Raw genomic sequence first — 20,839 nt, forward strand, 5'->3', positions numbered from 1 at the left:
AGTCATTAACTTTTAGCACACATATCCACCATTTGTATAGTGACACGTGGTGTACCACCCCGTGTACCGGTCACACTGAAAAATCTCTCCATTCTTTGATGAATTGCTGAAAACGAAAAAAAAATTTCTTTAAACCTCAAGATCTAATAAATCAAATAATTTAAAATGCCTTTACCAAAATATTTGCACCTAAATATTTATATCGAAATATATTATAATGAACTTAAATGCCTGTACCAAAATATTTTTTTTTTTATACATTAAATTAAAATACATTCCCTAAATCAAACAACCAAAGCCAATTCACAATTTGGCCGCCAATCACAGTGTGGGTGTTCCCTTGGGGACGTCTTTACCAAAAACTATGTATCGAATTTTATGTACCAAATGTCTGTACCAAAATGCAAGTACCAAATGATATTATATTAAATATATCTATATATCAATATCAAAATGTATTTACTCCCTAAATGTTTGTATCGATGGATATACCAAAATATATTAAATGAATTAATGTACTTAAATAAAGAACACAAATTGTATCAGAATGTATTATTATAATAAAAATTAGTTACTCATTTATTTTTATAAAGAAGAGGCAAAAGACGGTGGCTGGCAAGTTGAATAGAAAAGGCTCGCAGGTTGAAGGAGAAGGATGGTGGCAACATTTTTTTTGTTGTAAATAGTCTAGTCTATAGTTGGGAGAAAATCTGGTTTAGCATGAGCATTTTGGGTTAGGAAGAAAAATCTGGGTAAAATATTTTTTTTCTTCTGATGAAGGACCACAGAGATTGGGATTACTGAGGAGAATTGGGCAAAGTTTTTCATTATTTTTTTTCAAGTTTTTTTATTTTTAATCTTATTTTCTATTTAAAAAGTAAATTTTTTAAATGACAAGAAATCCTCTTAAAATCCATTCAAATATTTAATCAAAGTCTATAAAAATCCTTCAAAATTCGTTTAAAAGTTGTAAAGATTTTATAATTCTATCAAATCTATCACTTTAAAATGCCTTTTAAAATTCTTCAAAATCATCATTTGACTGCACCTAAATCTTTGTTGTAGTCGTTCTATATAAGAAGGAAATTGGGTGAAACATTCTTTGGTTGGGAGGGGCACAGGGCAATTGTAGTGCTTACATTTTCATTTTTAACCATATGTTGTGTTAAAATCGAATCCTTAATTTTACTGAAAAGTGGAAAGTGGAATTTGTTTGGGATTTAATTTTAACGGCAGGGAAGAACGTGCATGGCAATTGTCAAACATATATGTGAGGGGATGAGTTCAACCATTGTATTATGGATAATGCTAAGGAGATTAAAATATGAATGTATTTTTGTTTACCATCATAATTATGGTGTATATTGTGACATCTCACATTACCCAGAGGAGTGATCCTTATATGTATATTCTCATCTCTACCTAGCACGAGGCCTTTTGGGAGCTCATTGGCTTCGGGTTCCATGGGAACTCCGAAGTTAAGCGAGTAGCGCGCGAGAGCACTCCCAGGATGGGTGACCCATTGGGAAGTTCTCGTGTGAGTTCCCATAAACAAAACCGTGAGGGCGTGGTTGGGGCCCAAAGCGGACAATATCGTGCTACGATGGAATCGGGGCCGAGAAGTGGTCCCGTCCAGGCCGGGATGTGACAATTTGGTATCAGAGCCTAACCCTGGTCGCATGTGTGCCGACGAGGACGTCTGGCCCCTAAGGGGGGTGGATTGTGACATCCCACATCGTCCAGGGGAGTGATCCTTATATGTATATTCTCATCTCTACCTAGCACGAGGCCTTTTGGAAGCTCACTGGCTTCGGGTTCCATGGGAACTCCGAAGTTAAGCGAGTAGCGCGCGAGAGCACTCCCAGGATGGGTGACCCATTGGGAAGTTCTCGTGTGAGTTCCCAGAAACAAAACCGTGAGGGCGTGGTTGGGGCCCAAAGCGGATAATATTGTGCTACGGTGGAGTCGGGCCCGGGAAATGGTCCCGCGCCGGGCCGGGATGTGACATATATGCTCATGATGCACCTAATTATTTGTCATGTGTCATTTCACTTAACTATAGTTAACTTTCACATTAAATGTTACTTTTTCAATTTTGAAAAAAGTTAACCAAGATTAAGTGAAATGACAATGATTAGGTGTATGGTAAGCACATACTAAAGTTTAAGGTGGTAAGCAAAAATGCTTCCCAAAAATTTTAAACCAAATAATATGTTACCAATAAGAATAAGCCCGTTAATCAACAACTAATTAATTTGCCACACTTCTCTCTCTCACAGTCTCTCTCTTTACTTTTCCCACTTCTCTTCCTTCTTCTTCAATCTCAAATGCTTGAGCTTGAATTCATTACTGCTAAGATACGCCGTCCCGTTTGTGTTGTCCATGCGTTAGACTTGAAAATTAACCATATGTGGGGACATGTGAGAATGTGAGGACAAAGTTTCACATCGATGAGGGACCAAACCATGCAAAAACTCATAAGAGATTGGACTACTCCCGATATTCTCAATTGATTTTATGGTGAAACTTTAACTTTCTTTAGTTTGACAACAATATTCAGCAGTTTCAATCAGTTTGCATTTTTACAATCTTGCATGTGACCTATAGTTCTCTGCCCTCATGATTAGCCAAATTCTTCTTGTTTTCGTTTTTCTCTTATATCTTTCATGTATTAACTAAGATGTTTATACAATTTTTTTTATTAAATCAAATTACTCAGAAACACACGTTTACTATGCTTCAAAAACATGTGTTAAATAGAACTTAACTTAGGCAATGATAAACATATTCTAAATATCTAAAAATCTCTTAATGATCAACCTCTATATTTATATATATTACATAGCTAAGGTTTATGCACATCCATAAAAAATTAGATGAATTCGCAAGAGGTGACAAGATACAAGTAAAAAACACGAATTTCATTTCACATAATTTATCAGGTGAATTTTTTTATTCACTCAGTCTAATATATACATCGAGTTTTGATGCAATATTACATTAACATTTGGTTTAAGTATTTCCTAATGACAACTTAATCTAAAAATATATGTGAAATCCATGTGTGACTTGGGGTTTTAGGCTATTGCGTTCCTCAGTAGACTACTTTGACTTGGTGGAACTTTTGAGTCAATTTTAATTCCAAAGGTGATAACCAAAAGAATAAGTAAAATTAAAAAAATAAATCCAAAGGAGATGCTCATGACTTTTTGTGTCAGTGTGATGTGGAATTTATCATCCGCTGCATGTCAAAAAAACAAGAACAAGTTGCCAGGTGGGATCAAAGTTAAAGTCATCGAATGAGGTCTAATTATTTGTTAATCCTTGCTAAAAACGCACGATTAATCGACTTCATGGTGCAGGATTATTTCTCTCCTGAACTTGTGAGACAACTTTTACATACGTAAAGCTTTTGTATATGCAGGTAAATCAGATACATGAATTTCATCCCATTGCGTTGCATGCTTTGCATCAATTAATAACATTATCGATTATTTGCCTCGTGCAGTGCTTCTTCTTAATTCCTTATTGGGTTGCACATGCCCTTCCACCGTCTTACACAGCAGCTTTCTTCTCAGACTCTTCTCTCTGCTCTTGCAGATCGTGCCTCCAGGCTGGAGGTGGAAAATAATTCGAAAGGTGGTTACGGATACTGCATTATTAAATACAGAACCGGTGCAGTTAACAATACAGATATATAATCGATACATCATCAATAGATATTGTCGATACTTTAACCTCACGATCACAAAAATATTGATATATAACTAATTATACAAATTACACATCAGATATTTTTAGTTCTTGTTTGTGATTGTTTGACACTCTCCAGTCGTCAGTAAATATGAATATCACACATTCACATCACAATCAACGTAATTAATGATTCAGATTGACAATCTAAATCACATTCATTCAGGTATGCAATTGTATGTCTCACTCTATAATGTACATGCGTAGCACAGACAGTGTAGATTGATGATGGGATGAAGCAAGGTTCTAAAAGACGCTACAAGCCAGTCGAGCAATGATCTAGAGCCTAAATTCTAGGCGGCAAGAAGGGGTCTAGGCGGATTTAATCAAATTTATTTATATCGTATAAATAAGTGCTTATATTACTTAATTGTATTGAGAATCATAAATTGCAAAATAAAATGAAATGTAGATTAAAGTATTAGAAAATATTGAAAATACTGGAAACAAGTGTATAATGAGTGTTTATCAAAGTATTCAACAAGTCTCTTACAATTTATTGAATAAAATTAAAATGCAAAATGAAAGTTATCGATTTTCTGTCTAAGTGATATTCCCTACCTAGGTGGGTTAGGCAGATACCTAAGGAGGTCTAGGCACCCTTTTTTAATTTTCATATGCTTAGAGATTAATCAGGATGGTGGTTAGCTTCCTAACGCGGTGCTAGTCGGGAATTTTTAGAATAGTGAGATGAAGTATAAACAGTAAGTAAAGCTCAATTAGCAGCCACTACTGCAAGTATTCGATCAGCTTTGATGGTTGACATACACAACGAATCTTCTAATCTGTTTGGATATCTCCCCGATACCCAACTGGGGCTCAGGGAACTGGGAACCCAGCAGAAAGTAAACAAGTTTAGATATCTCCATTAAGAATTGATCAAACTAAACTAATACATAAACATCTGCATTAACAGTTGATCAAGACCTGCTAAAAGAGGTAGGTAGCTTAATTAACAGTTTCCAAGAATCTATGGATATGTTCCATCTATACGCAGTGCCCTTACCGGACGTTAATGATTGGTTCGTCGGTGCGTAATACTAATCCAAATGCTTAATTACTGTTAAAACTAAGATTAAAACTTGTTATCGTTAGCGGAAAGGACTTTCAGAATCACAATCTGCTCTTTGATTAAATGACCATAACTTTAAGAATTTAATTATGTAAAGGGAGGATAAAGATTAGAGAGGAATTGTTAGAGTGTATGAGTCAAGAAGGATGGGAAGGGGGAAAACATCAAAACATGCACATATGCAGGTTACTGTAGGACAGCAAGAAAAAGATTCTTATAGGGCAAGTTGCCCTTCAAATTAAGGCCATGAGCCACAAAAGTTATAGAGCCTATGAAATGGAGAACAAAACCATGGTATTTTGCATGGTATTTGATTTTTTTGTTACATCAGTTACTGATTGTTTTTGTTTTTTCTTGAGTATAAAACTGCAAGAAATTTGTAATATTCTTTTAATGAAATATAGTATTGAGGGGTACGAAAAATGAATGACTGAAATTAAAAATAAAGTTAGTAGTAGTGGAAACCAAGTTTCATAGCTAAAACACCCGTAACACTAAACGTTACGTTGATACACATTTGGTATCTCTCTATACATTACAAAGCAAAATTTTTTAATTTACATACGGATTGATCAACACCCAAATAATATAAAAATACAACTCGTATTTATTATCACGAATTCACGATCATAAGAAAAAATTCATTTTCTTAATATTCGTGTAACTTTTGAGTCGGATAACGTGTTAATTGCGAACATTTAATATATACTGCAGACCAGAAGGAGGCAGAGGAAGTAGAAGCCATCAGACCACAATCGAATTTCGAACTGGATCAATCTTAACAGATGCATCAACAGATTAACATTGATGAAGATCTAGGATAATAGTAATAGACACAGAAACTATCACTGCAAAACTTTGTTGCTTGCTTAGGGAACTTGAACCTGAAAGATCGAACCGATGATGACCTTAAGCACCTGCTTGAGCATTCCTAGTTTGTTGCTGCAACTCTTCATTAGCATTTCTGATAACTTGATCCCAGCCACTCCCGGCGCCAGTGTCCAAATAATCAAACGGCACTGCTGTCTTCAAACCCGGCCTAACAGATAACTGGCTCTCTACGACTCTGAAGTCGACACCATCTCCTTGTTCACTATGAGTCTGATCCAATTCCTCCCATGTAAACATCAGAGGTAGCGTAAATGCGCCCCATGGGTTGAAATCCACAACCTTAACGCGATCATCCTTTGTCACACAGACATCAAAGGTGTAGTTTTCTGATTCAAATCTCGACACCAATTTATCCACGAAAAAGTCTTCGATCAACGCTTGAAGGCTGTCTTTCTTTTCAATCAGAGCAGGATAACAAGTAGTGACCTCACGTTGGGAAATTCCAACTAAGTTCTGATTTCGTACAAAGCAACGGAACTCCATCTCTGGCTTCAGAGATTGGTACCATTTCCGCAGTGCAAGGAAGAAACTCCTAGGCCTTGATGAGGTTTTGTCACTGCAGGAATCATATGCGTGACACAGATCATGGACCAATGAGTCAGACGATCGTAGCAAGAGCGCAATCTCACTGAATGAAGAGCATCTGAGACTCCCAGTAGTGCTGATCCAAGCCGAGTCTTTTGGTGCACTCCAGTTCAGCTTAGGGAACACAGACCCTCCAAGGGACTCAATCGATTCCTTGATCTCCAACTCAAGCTCAGGGAAAGAAGGCGGCAGAGAAGGCTGCTCCGACTCATCACCAGACCCTTCTGATACTTGATAGTCGTCTTCCTCCTCCGGATTATGAATTCTATTAGGAAACGCATCGTCATTTGAGATTGAAACAGGGAGAAGGAAGGGGCCCGAATCATCCAGAAGGTACTGGACAAAGGATTCAGGAAGCTCATGAATTCGGGTTTTGATAGACACAGATTTAAACTTCGGGTACCATTCCTGTATCTGGCATCTATTCACTTCTTCTTCCTTCATTTCTTTTGCTCAGTGTATAAATCAAACACTTCCAATCACCGGTTTTTCGGGCTATCCGGTAGTCTAAATTACCACAAAAATTTATCTCTTAGTAATAAAATTCGAAGATCGAAAAAGAAAATAACTTTTAAGATAAACTAATGAAAATTTTCCAATGAACATCAACTAAATCGAACCCAGATAAGCAAACATCATCATAAGTACAATTCAGCATCAAACATTAACCATTCTTTCACCAGTCAAAAATTTCATGCATGCAATCCGTTACAGGGACGACGAATATGGCAAACGTTAACACCATAACAAATCCACGACATAGGAAACTACGAAAAATTCAAACACAATAGAAAAAAATAAAATAAAAATTGAGGATGTTTGACAAGATTTGAAGTCAGTCAGTTAAATGGCAGTCCTAGATTTCTGTCGGTTCCTCAGGCAGTGGAAAACAACATGCGAACTAATTCAATAGTTTCAAGTTCGAGACTTTGTTGGTGCCCAAACGAAGAACCGATGAGAGAATCGAAGTAGAGAGAGAATCTGTGTACCTGAATTGAGTTCAGAGACAAAATCCTCGAGCGAACGGAGAAGAAGAGTCAAGTAAAGCGAAGGCTTTGGTATTTTTGGGGACGCTTGTTTCTATAATTCCTAGGTTTTGTGTTGTTGGGCTGGGCCTCCGTTCCGAAAGTTCGGCCGACACGTTTTGTTTGTGCCTACGGTCCTTTGTGTTGTTGGGCTGGGCCTCCGTTCCGAAATTTTACTTGAATAGTTAAACTTGCATCTCCTTCTCCTATCATTTTGCTGAGTTTGATAGTATGAAATTGTAACTAAGTAGAGTATTAAAGTAATTTATTATATGAGATCGTTTGATATTAAACTTAGAATAAGTAATTAATAAAAATTTGATATTAAAGTGATTTATTATATGAGACCGTTTGGTATTAAAGTGATTTACACCCTACCCACAATGAATAGGTAGCTAATAAAAATTTGATATCGAAAGAGGCGAAAGGAATCTATGTTTGCAATGCTTAGAGGTAGAGTATATTCATTGAGTGCATCATACTTTATTGTTTTTTTGTTTATATTTCTATTGTCATTGGCCAATATATAAAGCACACCCAAAAATAGAAAAGAGAGAATTTTAATGTCTATCATTCTTGCGGTACACTTGTTATAAATAAGAAAAGGACCCGGCTTCGCCGTTTCCATACATTTCCACCCCCTCTTATTTTGTGCTGTCATGGTTAAGTCACGTCAATATTTTATATTAATTGTTTATAAAGATAATAAGACAAAAAATAATAGTGATATAAAATGTTGACGTAACTTAACCGTAACCGCACAAATAGGAACGGATAGGAGTGTATGAGAATTGTGAGGGCAGAGAAGCCAAGTCCATAAGAAAAATATCAGCATATTGTAGCTTTCATGAAAATTGCAAAATCTAATTACCAAATCCATAGCAGATGGCGCTTCGCATTAATAGCGAGAACAATCATGTTCATGTACTCTAGTGTAGATTCGATTTCTCTTCATTCTTACAACTAACAATTTAATCCATTAATATTATCGTTTGTCAAAAAAAAAAAAAAAAAAAAAATACCCAACCCATAAAATTTAGCAAATGTGAATTAGACCCACTTCTTGAGGTTAAATCCTCGATGATTTCGCCCATTGATTCCGAAAGACAACGATGGCAGAATTTTTATTCTAACTCCAAACGTTCCACTTACACACATACATTCGTATTAATAAGTATTATCCAAACTATATATCATTTTCTAAATTTTCTTGTTCTTTTTTTTTTTCGAAAAAAATATTTCATAAACTTGGGTAATCTCCGAAGTCCAAATCCTCCCTAACTTCTTCACGAAGCCAAATCCATCTCCCATGCCTCACACATAGATACACATGAATCGTACACGTGGCATGATATCATTGGCTATAGAACTACTACATGAGAAATCACCAGTTTAGAGGAACGCTGCTTCTACATCATGTAGCTACTATATAAGCGAGAGAACAAAGACTACTGCTTTTCGTTATCACAGTGACTTCGAGCTCTCTCTCTCTCGCGTTTCTCTCTCCTCTCTCTTTCTGGAAAACGTGACCGGCGGCAACCGGAGATCGGAGTCTTGCCGGAGAATTGGAACTCTACGAATTGGGCCGAATCGTACAAGTTGAAGAAGACGATGAAGGTTTTTGTCAAGACTTTGAAGGGCACCAACTTCGAGATCGAAGTGAAACCCGAAGAGACGGTATAAACACACGCATATACAAATTTTCAATAATTAATCATCGGAGATGGAAAATTCAATTACTTTTGTGCTTAATTTGGGATGTTAATCGCTTCAGCTTTTGGGTAATTAGGGTTTTTGGGGATTGAATACTAATTAGGGCTTTTCGCGCCCCGGTATAGTTTCAGTTCAGATTGTTTGATTGTTCGCTGTTTTGTGTTTGCATAATTGTAGAATTTGGTTGAAGTTTTAGTGAATTTGTTGTCCAGTTGTGCAAATTCTGTAGCTTTAGCGTTCATGTTATGGTCAAACATTGACATTGTTGCGGAATTTTTCAGCTTTGATCGCTCGGAGAAGTTCATGTTTATTGGAGTAGGGATGCACTTCTATGGGCGTTTAGTTTTTTAGTTAATTTGGACTCAATTTGTAATCTTTTATCCTATATACGTTGATTCGAAGTCCTGGTTTATAAGTGAATGGGATAATCTCAAGCCTACACAGGATTGGATGAATGAAAGATCGAACTGATTTATTTCAAGTTCCTGTTTCGTTACTTAGCCCACTTAATATGCAGGACACTAAGCAACTCATGCATTCACTTTTGGTTACTCAACAGCTTTTTTGTATCCTTTTTTTTTTAAGACGTCCAGCTCGGTGTGGTAATTATTGTGCTAATCCTTTCTCCCAGGTTGCTGATGTCAAGACAATTATAGAGACGGTACAGGGTGCAGATGTGTACCCTGCCCCGCAGCAGATGCTTATTCATCAGGGGAAAGTTCTCAAGGATGACACAACTCTAGAAGCAAATAATGTTGCTGAAAATAGTTTTATTGTGATAATGTTAACCAAGGTGAGAGTGCTGTAATTGCGAGATATGAAACTGTGCTTATATATACTATTTTATTCAATCTTTACAAGAAAGAATTTTGAAATCGACTTGTTGACCTTAAAGAGAATATTAAGCATCAAGTTGGTTATGCGATAACCATTACTTATCTCACTTTGATTGGTTTATGTTGTTTCATTTTATGAGTTGTCTGTTGATCTTATAATCGTATTACTATACTGTTATAGCAAGTATATGGCGTTTTTAATAAACTTACAATTATAATTATACTACAGATGCTAATTACGTAACTATGTTCTAATTAACAATTGCAGCCTAAGGCCTCACCAGCCGGAGCCTCCAGTAAGCAAGGTGCAGCCACAAGTCAGGTAAAGTCGGCTCATTTTCTGTGTTTTTTTTATCATTGTTTTGGATTGACTTTTTTTCACATTGGTTCTACATGTGATTCTGATAATCTTTTTATTGACTCCATGGATAGAAAAAATCTTCTTCTTTTTCCTTAATGAACAAACCTTGGAAGCAGATTTGCTTTTCATTACCTAGGAGGAGGTTTCTGTGAATATGGGCGGAATGATGTATGGGGGATTCTTGTTTGGGGAATTGTACTTATGAAGTTGCATATACTTTCTGGTGAATTGTAGGCGTATAGATGTTCATTATCTAGCCACTCGTTATGAGGTGTACAATACAAAAATAAGCAGTATTATATTTGTTTTTGAAAGTACATCTTACGTGGGCTATGTTTTTGCAGCCCCAACCTGCTAGTACTGCACCTACCACGGCAACACCACCCCCAGCAGCTCCAGCTCCAGCTCCAGCTCCTGCTCCAGCTCCTGCGCCAGCTGTGGCAGAGTATACTTTCACACCTTGGATTTTCTTTTGAATCACTCATCTAAAATAGTTTGACAGAAACTTATAGATGTTAACTCTATGGTAATATTTTTACTGACTGCTGAGAGCAATATGAAGTATAAAACATTTCAATTAGTGAAACTACATATTTTATTCATATTATATAATTTTACCAAAATAGAGGAAGAAATTTCAATTTTCAAATGGTTCCTAAACTTTTAGAGTAGTTTATGGTTTTGGGTGTACAATATGCTTTTATCCCTTGCTCATTCCTTTCTTTTTCAATTTTTTATTTATCATTTAATAATTTTGAGTTCCCAATAAATGGCCCTGTTGTAAGTGTTATTAATTTCATTTATTGACTCTTTTTAAGAAGTACTAACTCATTAAGGTTGTCTTTGTTGTTTACCATACAACCTGCATTTCAAGGTTTTATATGTAATATATAATTCTATTACATCCTTTGGTCCAGGTCACAGCCTGCCGCCCAAACTGCTGCTGTTGTAGCTCCTACTGATTCAAGATCAGATGTGTATGGCCAAGCTGCATCAAACTTAGTTGCAGGAACTACTTTAGAGTCTACCGTTCAGCAGATTCTAGATATGGGTGGAGGAAGTTGGGATCGGGAAACTGTTATCCGTGCTTTACGGGCTGCTTTTAACAACCCTGAAAGGGCTGTTGAGTATCTATATTCTGTGAGTACTCAACTTGGATATTTTGATTCTTTATTTGTTTTCATGTTGCTAGTTGGGAAATTTAGATAGAAAAGGAAGTTTGATTACAGAAATGAGGAAGAAAAAAAATTACTAGTTAATATATTAAACTTGATTAATTTGTAGGTGTGTTTCTGTTTTTCTATCTAACACCTGTGTCATTTAGCAGTAGACAAACATATTTTGTCTCTCTGTTTATCTCAGAACCATTATGCTTTCTGTTGATAAACATCTTGTACTTTGTGATATTCACTTTTATAATGATGATGCTTAATGGTGTTGGTTATGATCCTTTCCCTTCAGAACTACATATACAGTTGAAATTGGCGGGTGATTTGAGTTGGATTATAACTTATAAGACAGATTATAGATTGATGACCACCAGATGTTTTTGTCATATATTCTAAGTTTTATTTTCGTACAAGTTTGCTGTCATGGCCTTGAAGAAAATTGGAAAAAGGAAATTTATACTTTGTTGGTCTTTTAATCCTCATCAATTACTTGTTTTGATTCCAGTATATGGTATCCCTATATGCATTAGCAAGCATGTTTAGGCGTTACTATCAGATTGACACAGAAACTGATAATTTGCTATACATGTCACCATGTTAGGGCATTCCTGAACAAGCTGAAGTCCCACCAGCGGCCCAAGTTCCTGCTGGTGAACAAGCAGCAAATCCTCCGGCAGCAAATCTTCCAGCTCAGGCTCCGCAACCGGCAGCACCTACTGGTGGGCCCAATGCAAACCCACTTGATCTTTTTCCCCAGGTAGATATTGTTGATTAGTAATCTATGTACCTCATTATAACGTATAAGGTGAACTGATTAACTCTACTCGTTGAATCAGGGCCTTCCCAATATGGGTGCAAATGCTGGTGCAGGCAATTTGGATTTTCTGCGCAACAGTCCACAGGTATATATATATATATGCATCTTTGTATTTGTGAGTCTGCTTTTTGCTATTTTTGCGGGGCTGAGAGTGGTATCTGAGTTTCCAATTCACCATTTCAGTTCCAAGCCTTGCGAGCTATGGTACAGGCAAACCCTCAAATTCTGCAGGTATTATTTATTTGCTGATTTTATTTTGTTCTCCTTTAATTTTCTCAGTTTGGCGGAGATTGTCATTCTAATTATAATTTGAGGACTCATGGCGGTTTACCTTGTTGCAGCCTATGCTTCAAGAGTTGGGGAAACAAAATCCACATCTAATGCAGCTCATTCAAGCTCATCAAGCTGACTTCTTACGCTTGATTAATGAACCCGTTGAAGGGGGTGAAGGGTTAGAAAATCTGCTCTACTTGCCCATTTCTTAGTTGATAATTGAATGCACACGGTTCAAAGTTATTGAACTCTATATGTTTCAGGAACCTATTGGAGCAGTTGGGTGCAGCAGTGCCACAGGCTGTGACCGTCACCCCTGAAGAGCGAGAGGCCATTGAACGCGTAAGTAGTATTTTCTCTATGCATGTGACAAGTGCACTTTTTCCGCTTGGTATGTGTGAAATATCATTGTTTAGGTCGTGATTGACAATTCGAAGCTTTTGCTTGCAGCTTGAAGCTATGGGTTTCGATCGGGCACTAGTACTGGAGGTATACTTTGCGTGCAACAAGAACGAGGAGCTGGCCGCCAACTATCTTCTTGATCACATGCACGAGTTTGAGGAATGATGATGGCATTTGGGTTTTCTTTGGTCTGTCTTTTCTGTGTCTGAACACTCTTTGCCATGTGGGTTTAAGTTCAATAGGGTTTCTTATACTCTTATCTTATTCCAGCTATTTGTCTTATATCTCCAAGTAGATGGTGTCGATCCCCTTTTTATGTTTTGGATGGCATAACTTCTCTGTTTTTAAATATTGGTTACCATATTATATACAGAATTTTTCTCTTGAAAAAAGTAGATGATTTCGGATTTATACTTTCGTACCTAACCCCGTATGGTTTTCGTAATTCGTATTCATGTTCAAGTACTCCGAAGATGCTTACGCAGCAGTCGCTGTGAAAGCTGCTATCGAATACATGTAGCTTTTGGTCAAGAGATCAAGACAGTCGATTAAGATCGAACACGAAATGCACTTTGCCAGAAGAATCTCTTGCGTAACAATGGCATCGATGGATGCATACGAACATATTGTACTACACGGTTCAATTGCAAAAACGAAACGAAGTTTGAACGGAACAGCGAAATGTGATCGGAACTCGGAAGATACAGTCGATCTCATCTGAAGAGAGATAAGAAAATTTAACAAAATGTGATTCGCAAACAACCAAAATGTGTTGCAAAAGAGCATTGCTAACTATAACACAGACACAGCAGCTTAAAACTAAGATTTTCTACATAAAAGCTTACGCCAGGTTGCCGCCGCTCTGCTGCCACAAATTGATGATATCGGTAGCCTGATTGAGAAGGATAATCATCTGCTTCTGAGATATCCAGGGCTTGCTTTCGAGCAAGACCTTGAGCTCCTCCCACGCATCTTTCCTCGGCCAGAAGTAATAGGGGCTGAGAGGGATGGAGCCGTGGCCGGGTATCATCTGGTCCAGCGCAATGCCGATGTTCTTTTCCATCCAAATAAACTTCAATACGAGCCTCGGTTTCTCAAATGGCTTCACCACCACTCCCAGCTTCTATATCATCCAAAAACAGAAACAAAGTTCAGCTGTAACTATAAGAGCAGTGTTTTTCAGACCTAATACTTGTATTTTGGTAATTGGAAAAGTGTGTGAAATCAGAAGGTAAATTCAAGTAACCAATTATATTCATAAGCACTTTCTATAGAAGCACTTTTATCACAAGAACGTCGAAATATTTTCTTTTTGAAATCCAAGTGCTTTAGAAGAAGCACTTAGAACTAAAGAGAGTTTTCTAATGCTTATGCATAAGCACTTAAAAAAATTTCGGCAAACTTTGCCAGAAACGTTTCAAGTCGTGAGGAAAACGCTTTTAGCCCCTTCAGAACAATCCATAAGTATGGTTTCATGCTTATAACTGAGTAAGATAAATTTCAAATTCTACAACCTCAGAAAAAATCCAGAGAAAAAATAAAAAGAAATTCATTCAACTCAGCTCAGCATATAATTGTTGATAAACCCAATTATGAATTAACCTTAACGTTAAGGAATATCAAAATGTCATAGTTCTAAATTACAGAACAAGACAGACACGGAACACAAAAACCCAACAGGGATGCTGAGGAGGAGAAAAAAAGAGACCTCTTTTTCCGGGGCGGTGTTGTCGTCATCGGTGGCCGTTTCTTCGGCGACCAGAGACTCGGCGGCGGCGGAGAGCCTGACGTTTCTTGCGGCACGAGTATGTCCGAGCCTCAGCTCTGGCAGCGAGTGAGAAACCGAGAAAGAACAAGTCTTCGGCTTCAAATTCAATGCTCGTTGATTAACACTGTTGACAAATAGAAGCTTTTGCTGCGGCAGCTTCAGCCGCAATACGGCGGCGTTCAGGTTTGCCTTGCACTCTATTCCCATTCCTACAGATAACATATTCTTCTTCTTCTGTTTAAGTTCTTATCTTCCCCTTTGAGTGGAGACTCACAGACAGATATCTGTTCATGTGAAGAGATTGTGAGAGGATAAAATGCCATCTCTCTCTCTCTCTCTCTCTCTCTCTCTCTCTCTCTCGCCCCCTGTTTGTTTCTGGCTCTTTGGGCTGGTTTGGTAACCCAGGCCCAAGGTTGAAAGACCCAGATTAAATCTAGCTGGCTAGCCCAATCCAAACCGGACCCAAAATAAAACATAACTCGGTGATAGTTCTGCTGGGAGGGGATAGTCTGATTGACCAAAATCAGTGTTTGGGTATATTCACAAGGAGCAATACCAAAGGCTTGTGGGGGTGTTAATCAACTTGTCCCACACGCACCCTGATATCGTTTATGCAGTTAGTGTGGTAAGCTAGTTTTTGCATTCTAGTAGTAAAGGTCATATGGATGCAGTAATTCGTATTTTGGAGATATTTGAAGATGACTCCAGGCAAGAGCTTGGTTTTCTCCGAGAATAGTTATTTAACTGTTGAAGGGTATACAAATGCATTTTAGGCAAGTTCTATTTCTGATCGGAGGTCTACATCTAGATACTTAATGTTTATGGGTGGTAATCTAGTTACTTGGAGAAGCAAGAAACAGAAAGTGGTTGCTATCGTATATAATACTTCTTCAAGAGCCATATATCAAATTAGTTATCTTTTGTTACAGAAGCAACATGTTGAATGGTTAACGATCCTTTCCGAACTCTTCCTTTCTGGAGTCGAAAGAAAGTATGAAGGCTTTGTACGCACTTCCAAGATCAGAAGAGAAAGTAATCATGATCAGCCAATGCATTTTCCGTACCTGCATACAGAACTCTTACTTAAGCAATAAGAATTAAGCAAGTCAGTCTATAGTCCTCAGCATGTCCGTAGTCCTACGTGATGGAGATAAGAATTAAGCAAGTCTATCTATTGTATATACAAAATCAAGGAAACAAGATCGAACAAATTCACACGGAGAACCCACGACCAAAAAGAAGTATGATATAAATGGAGAGAAGTCTATTTACTTGTATTATGACACGTGATGTACCAATCGTCTTTCGGACACGCTGCAAAATCTCTCCCTGTTGAGAATGACACGTCCCTTTTGAAATTCCCACAAGGTAATTCTCATAAGGTGAATGCATGTGGTATTTACACGCTCTGGTTAATGTATGGTTGAATGCTGAGTTGGGTGGTGCATGCAGACATTGAAATTGGAGTTGATAGAGAATTCTACCGAGGAATTTTATGTCTTCCTAGGCCATGGTGGTTGATGCATTTATCGTGGCAATTGTGGGGAGAGACTTTTAGTGTATCCAAAATATGAGTCGATACACTACATGTTATAATACATTCATTGATATCAATGTTGATAGTATTTGTGGAAAGGTTCCCTATATTCCAAATATTTTTTAAGCCAGTAACATGTGAATCGTCCTCTCGAAATCCAAACATTTTTTGATGTACGTGTAATTTTCAAAGATATGATATCTTTGGTCTTGAACCTGTCATGCGATGAATTACCATATCCTCCAGTATTTTAATTGTTATTGCTGGGCAGTGCCTTCTACTGACCTCCTCTGGTATGCCTATGTGACTTGGTTTTGTTAGTCTCTACTTGCTGGGATGTCTTTTCTCCGCTTATAACGTTGTTGGTCTTAAAATCGGTATCGGCTAACAAGCCAAGGATTTTGGGATTTCTTGGTCTTCTGGTTTGTGTAGCGAGCGTGGTAACTCGCTGCCTAGGGTCGAGCGACTAAAGATGTAAGTTGGTGATTTTGGATGGTTTAAATTGACCTCTTTCAATGTGATTGAGGGTTGAGGACGGAACTCGTCTCGATTGAGGGCTCTCTGTGCCTTGAGTGAAAGGACTTTAGATTGGGCGTTGTTTGTGAAAATGATGTGGAATGGATTTAGTAGTTGATATGGTAGGATGGGATGCACGGGAAGGGAAATCGTATCAACCCAAATGATTGGTCGATTAGATCGAACTAGCGCCATATAGAGAGTTTGTCTTAGTAACGAACCCAAAAGTATCTATTGAAATTGGAATTTTCTTTTACACTGTTTGGATAAGAAAAATAATCCTGAGAATTAACTAAAAGCCGGGAATTGACGACAAGAATTTGGATTTTCCACGTTTGGCTAATTGGAGGAAAGAAATCGATAATTGCCGAGCTGAAAAAAACACACAGAAATTGGGGGTCCAATTCTCCAAGTTCAAATTCCTCAAAAAATGGTCGTCATTTCACAGTTCCAATTTTCTGAGCTCAACATGAGTTTTATAAAGCTGCTATTCGTGCTGTTCCCAAAAGCTTTGCTGCTCTCGATTTCTTTCTACAACTCCTCGACGGAGGTGCTAATTAATGCTCTATTCACGATTCGGACGGTGAGATTGCTTCATTAGACTGCTCCCTCTGTGTTGTAGTATGATGCAAACTTGCTGCATAACAAAATTATTTGGTGCCTATGAATTTTGGGTTTTATCTCTTTATATATAAAGCTAGCATGCCAATTTGGTGTCACTGGCTTCGAAAAAAAAATTTGGACACAAATGCTCTCAAAACAAAAAAATTCAGAAGAAGTTCAAAATAATACATCAAATAATCCAGGGAAATTTTCGTCATACAAACAGTAATTTTTAAATAATTATAATTTTTTTATTATGATTTAGGGTTAGTATCTGTTTAGGGTCATTGGAATACCCTGGAGCTCAATTGGGTTCCTTTTCTTCTGCTTCATTTCCTTTGCTCCGTTTCTATCGGCTTCCTCTGTCTCTGTTTCTTCTGATTCTGCTGCTGCTTCTTCTTCTTCCTCTGCTTTATATGTTATATGTGTGTACGAACAGATCTCCAAGCATTTGAGAAACGCACCAAAACTGTGTTTCCACAGTGACTGAGAGATCTCCAGCCATGTCTCTGGTGCAAGGCAAATGGATCAAGGTTTGTTCCCTTTCACTAATTTCGTTTCAACTTCTGTTTAATTTAGATCATCAGCTTAATTTCAAGGATTAATTACCCAAAATTTGATGAAACCCTAACGGTGACTAACGGTTTTACGAGGAATTTAGGTTTATTTGTGGCTGTGAAGTTTAATATTTAGTTAATTACATTTACGAGCCATGAGATAGTTTTTGCCTATTCTACCACTTGGTTTTTGAAAAATTGAGGCTAACTAATGTTTTGATCATCAATTGTTGATGTGCTACTTATCTAATTGGGTACGTTGTATATATGCATGACCTAATGGTATTCCGTTAAATTACTCATATGCAAAAATTGTTTTCTGTGATGGTTCTAAATGATTTGTTAGATGCTATTTTGATTTCAGTTTGTTTTTCTTTTTCTTCTAGTCATCTTTTCCTATATGGTTGATTTATAGGCCTCTTGAATTTTGAATTGTGATTGTAAAACCACTACTTATTTTTCTTATTACTTTTCCTTTAAATGTCTTTTGAGTCTGAAATTAAGTCTCTATAGATTGTAAATTTCCGACAATTATGCACACTTCAGTGCAGACAAGAAAGCCAATGTTTTTCTTTTAGGTATAAAGAACGAAATACGTTATATAATATATATATATATATATATATATATATATATATATATATCTTCAACGAATGCTTTGCTGTTTTTACTTTTTAATTGTTTAGTTTAAGGGCAGTTTGGATCCTTAAAAATATTCTTTGTTCAAATGTCTTTTTGGATGGATAATTAAATCAATATAAATTTTGTCTTTTTGGATGGATAATTAAATCGATATAGATTATGTTACCTTTTGCTTTATCAGTTTACTTATTTGAATCAAATGCAAATTCCAATATTCCACTGTCAAGCCCTAAAATTAGAACATAGTTTTTTCACATGAAATTGAATTTTTCCATGATTGAGGACTCTTTTTGTTCAAATTGTGTTACCAGGGTGTTTTTTTTTTTTTTTCATCTAGCAGTTGGACATAAAAGACATCAAGTATGCAGGGAAATGGTAGGATTATCATTTTAGAGGTAGAGATCAACTCTTTCTCTCATGTTAAACTTCTATTGTGGTATTTTTATCATTAAATTTTGGTGAAAACATTGTTTAGTATAATGTACAAGACTAGCGTGTCATGGAGTTTATAATAATCTAATTGATGCCGTAATCGTAAAAGGGCCTTCCGCACCCGCGTGAGTGAGCGCATGCAGGGAGCCTAGTACATTTCATATTTCTCTTGTTTCACTTTCTTTGTCTTATATTGTTATCAATGATAGAGTTTGATGTTGAACTACAAAGAAACTAAATAAATCATGATTATAATTTGTCCTTTTGAAATTCCACATACATAATCTCCAAACAATAAAATTTGCAATTGAGGATTTATTTGATGAGAATTTAAATTCTGTCATTTTACAATTTTTAATAATTTGCAATTTCTTCATCCAAATGTAGGATTAGAATGGAAAGCGCATACATAATTGGTCAAATAAAAAGCATGTACATTGGCTTCTCTTTAAAATTTCTTAAAAAATAAGAAACTTCAGAACTCGAATACTCCCAGTCCAAAAGTAGAAAAGACTCAACGAGCAATGGAAATTGCATCCATAGGTACGACGTAAGTGGAACAGTGGCTAGCAAAATGGTTGGAATAATAATCGATGATTTTCCATCAAGCATAATGTAAAGGGAACAAAAAAAGACAATCATCATGGTGGCAATAGATAAAAAGAGGGTGAAAAGGCCTATTATCATTTTTGTGGGCAATGATCCGTGGAAATCATCTTCAGTATAACGTGACGTGATAATGCCTAAAAACATGATAACCGAAGTTGTGGAAGAAAAAAGTGAGAGTGCGTCTGAAACCATAAATACTATGAATATCTTTTTAGTTAAGAATATGGGAAACCTGTACCTTCATCATATCCACCAGGAACTGTGAATATTGCAGCGAACATTATGGTGATAATAAGAGCACCTACAACTGTACAAGAATTTGCTGTTTCCTTCATTGAATTTTTTGCCTCTTTCCACATTTTTTTTGTGATTCTCCGTAAATACTTCTTGTGGTGTCTTATTATCATTGTTTACAGATTCATAATCCTTGGCATCTGCAATGCTCTCCACCTTCTGCATTTTTGACAACAAAATTATTTATGGATGTGACTCTAAAATCTTTATCTCTTCATACAGATGCTTGAACCTTTGTCGTTTGAGACACCACATAACCCAAAATCATTAGTTAAGCACGTTGGATGATAAGTTAAATCATAATAAAGTTTTCCTTTTTAATTTCAATTCTTTCATGTTATGCTTGTGCATGTTGACAAACTTTATGTTTTGATTTTTTATTTTTTAAGAGAAGTAATTTCTACATTCTCTTTTTTTTTTCTTTGAAATTGAATAAATAAAATAACAAAAATATGTAAAGGTTAAAAGGAGTAGGAGAAAATGAGAATAAAATTATAGCCACAAAATATATATAAACAACATATAGGGAAAAAAAATTCATAAATATAAGCATATGTATAGATAGATAGATAAATAGTCACCTTGAACCATTGTAGTTCTCTCTGCATTTGCAAAGTTGCACCTTGAACGTGATCAATTTGCGACAATGGGGTAATCCTTGCTACCGTATGTAGCATATTATTGCCAAGGGCATCTTTATGCTCCACTATTTCCTTTAGTCCTTCGGAGTAATGAAGGCCATATCTGGATTTATAGAGGCCACATTTATCTAGTTTTCGGAGCAACTCACATATAAGATTATAAACCTTGTAGTGACGACATTCAGCGGCAATTTGGAACAGGTTCTGATTTTTTTCGTTCATAACTGCAAGTACGGGATATGAGGAATATCTAAAAAAATGAGTTATATACTCCACATGCCCTCGTTCTGCTGCCACACACAGTGCTTCTTTCAATTTCATTTTTTGATATTCATTCATATCT

General features: G+C 36.6%; 2 protein-coding genes, 1 long non-coding RNA gene and 1 pseudogene across 3 annotated transcripts; 1 reads left to right on the forward strand and 3 right to left on the reverse strand.

Annotated features, from left to right (window-relative positions):
- Positions 1-5,280: 5,280 nt before the first annotated feature.
- On the reverse strand, positions 5,281-7,358 carry LOC137708729 (uncharacterized; annotated as a pseudogene).
- A 1,443-nt stretch (positions 7,359-8,801) lies between these two features.
- On the forward strand, positions 8,802-13,290 carry LOC137749567 (ubiquitin receptor RAD23d-like). The gene is made up of 11 exons (XM_068489687.1): positions 8,802-9,003; positions 9,671-9,832; positions 10,144-10,197; positions 10,581-10,681; positions 11,154-11,376; positions 12,007-12,162; positions 12,242-12,307; positions 12,406-12,453; positions 12,564-12,673; positions 12,759-12,837; positions 12,946-13,290. The coding sequence occupies exons 1-11, from the start codon at positions 8,938-8,940 to the stop codon at positions 13,060-13,062; spliced, it is 1,182 nt and encodes a 393-aa protein (XP_068345788.1). The 5' UTR covers positions 8,802-8,937; the 3' UTR covers positions 13,063-13,290.
- A 251-nt stretch (positions 13,291-13,541) lies between these two features.
- LOC137749568 (small ribosomal subunit protein cS23-like) lies at positions 13,542-14,966 on the reverse strand. The gene is made up of 2 exons (XM_068489688.1): positions 14,606-14,966; positions 13,542-14,020 (listed from the first exon to the last, which is right to left on the reverse strand). Exons 1-2 carry the CDS (start codon positions 14,885-14,887, stop codon positions 13,739-13,741), a joined length of 564 nt encoding a protein of 187 aa, XP_068345789.1. The 5' UTR covers positions 14,888-14,966; the 3' UTR covers positions 13,542-13,738.
- A 4,778-nt stretch (positions 14,967-19,744) lies between these two features.
- On the reverse strand, positions 19,745-20,571 carry LOC137749557 (uncharacterized). The gene is made up of 2 exons (XR_011070219.1): positions 20,437-20,571; positions 19,745-20,014 (listed from the first exon to the last, which is right to left on the reverse strand). It is a non-coding gene; the product is annotated as an uncharacterized lncRNA (long non-coding RNA).
- Positions 20,572-20,839: the final 268 nt, after the last annotated feature.

Source organism: Pyrus communis, chromosome 11 (assembly GCF_963583255.1).
Source record: "Pyrus communis chromosome 11, drPyrComm1.1, whole genome shotgun sequence".
Taxonomy (NCBI): domain Eukaryota; kingdom Viridiplantae; phylum Streptophyta; class Magnoliopsida; order Rosales; family Rosaceae; genus Pyrus; species Pyrus communis.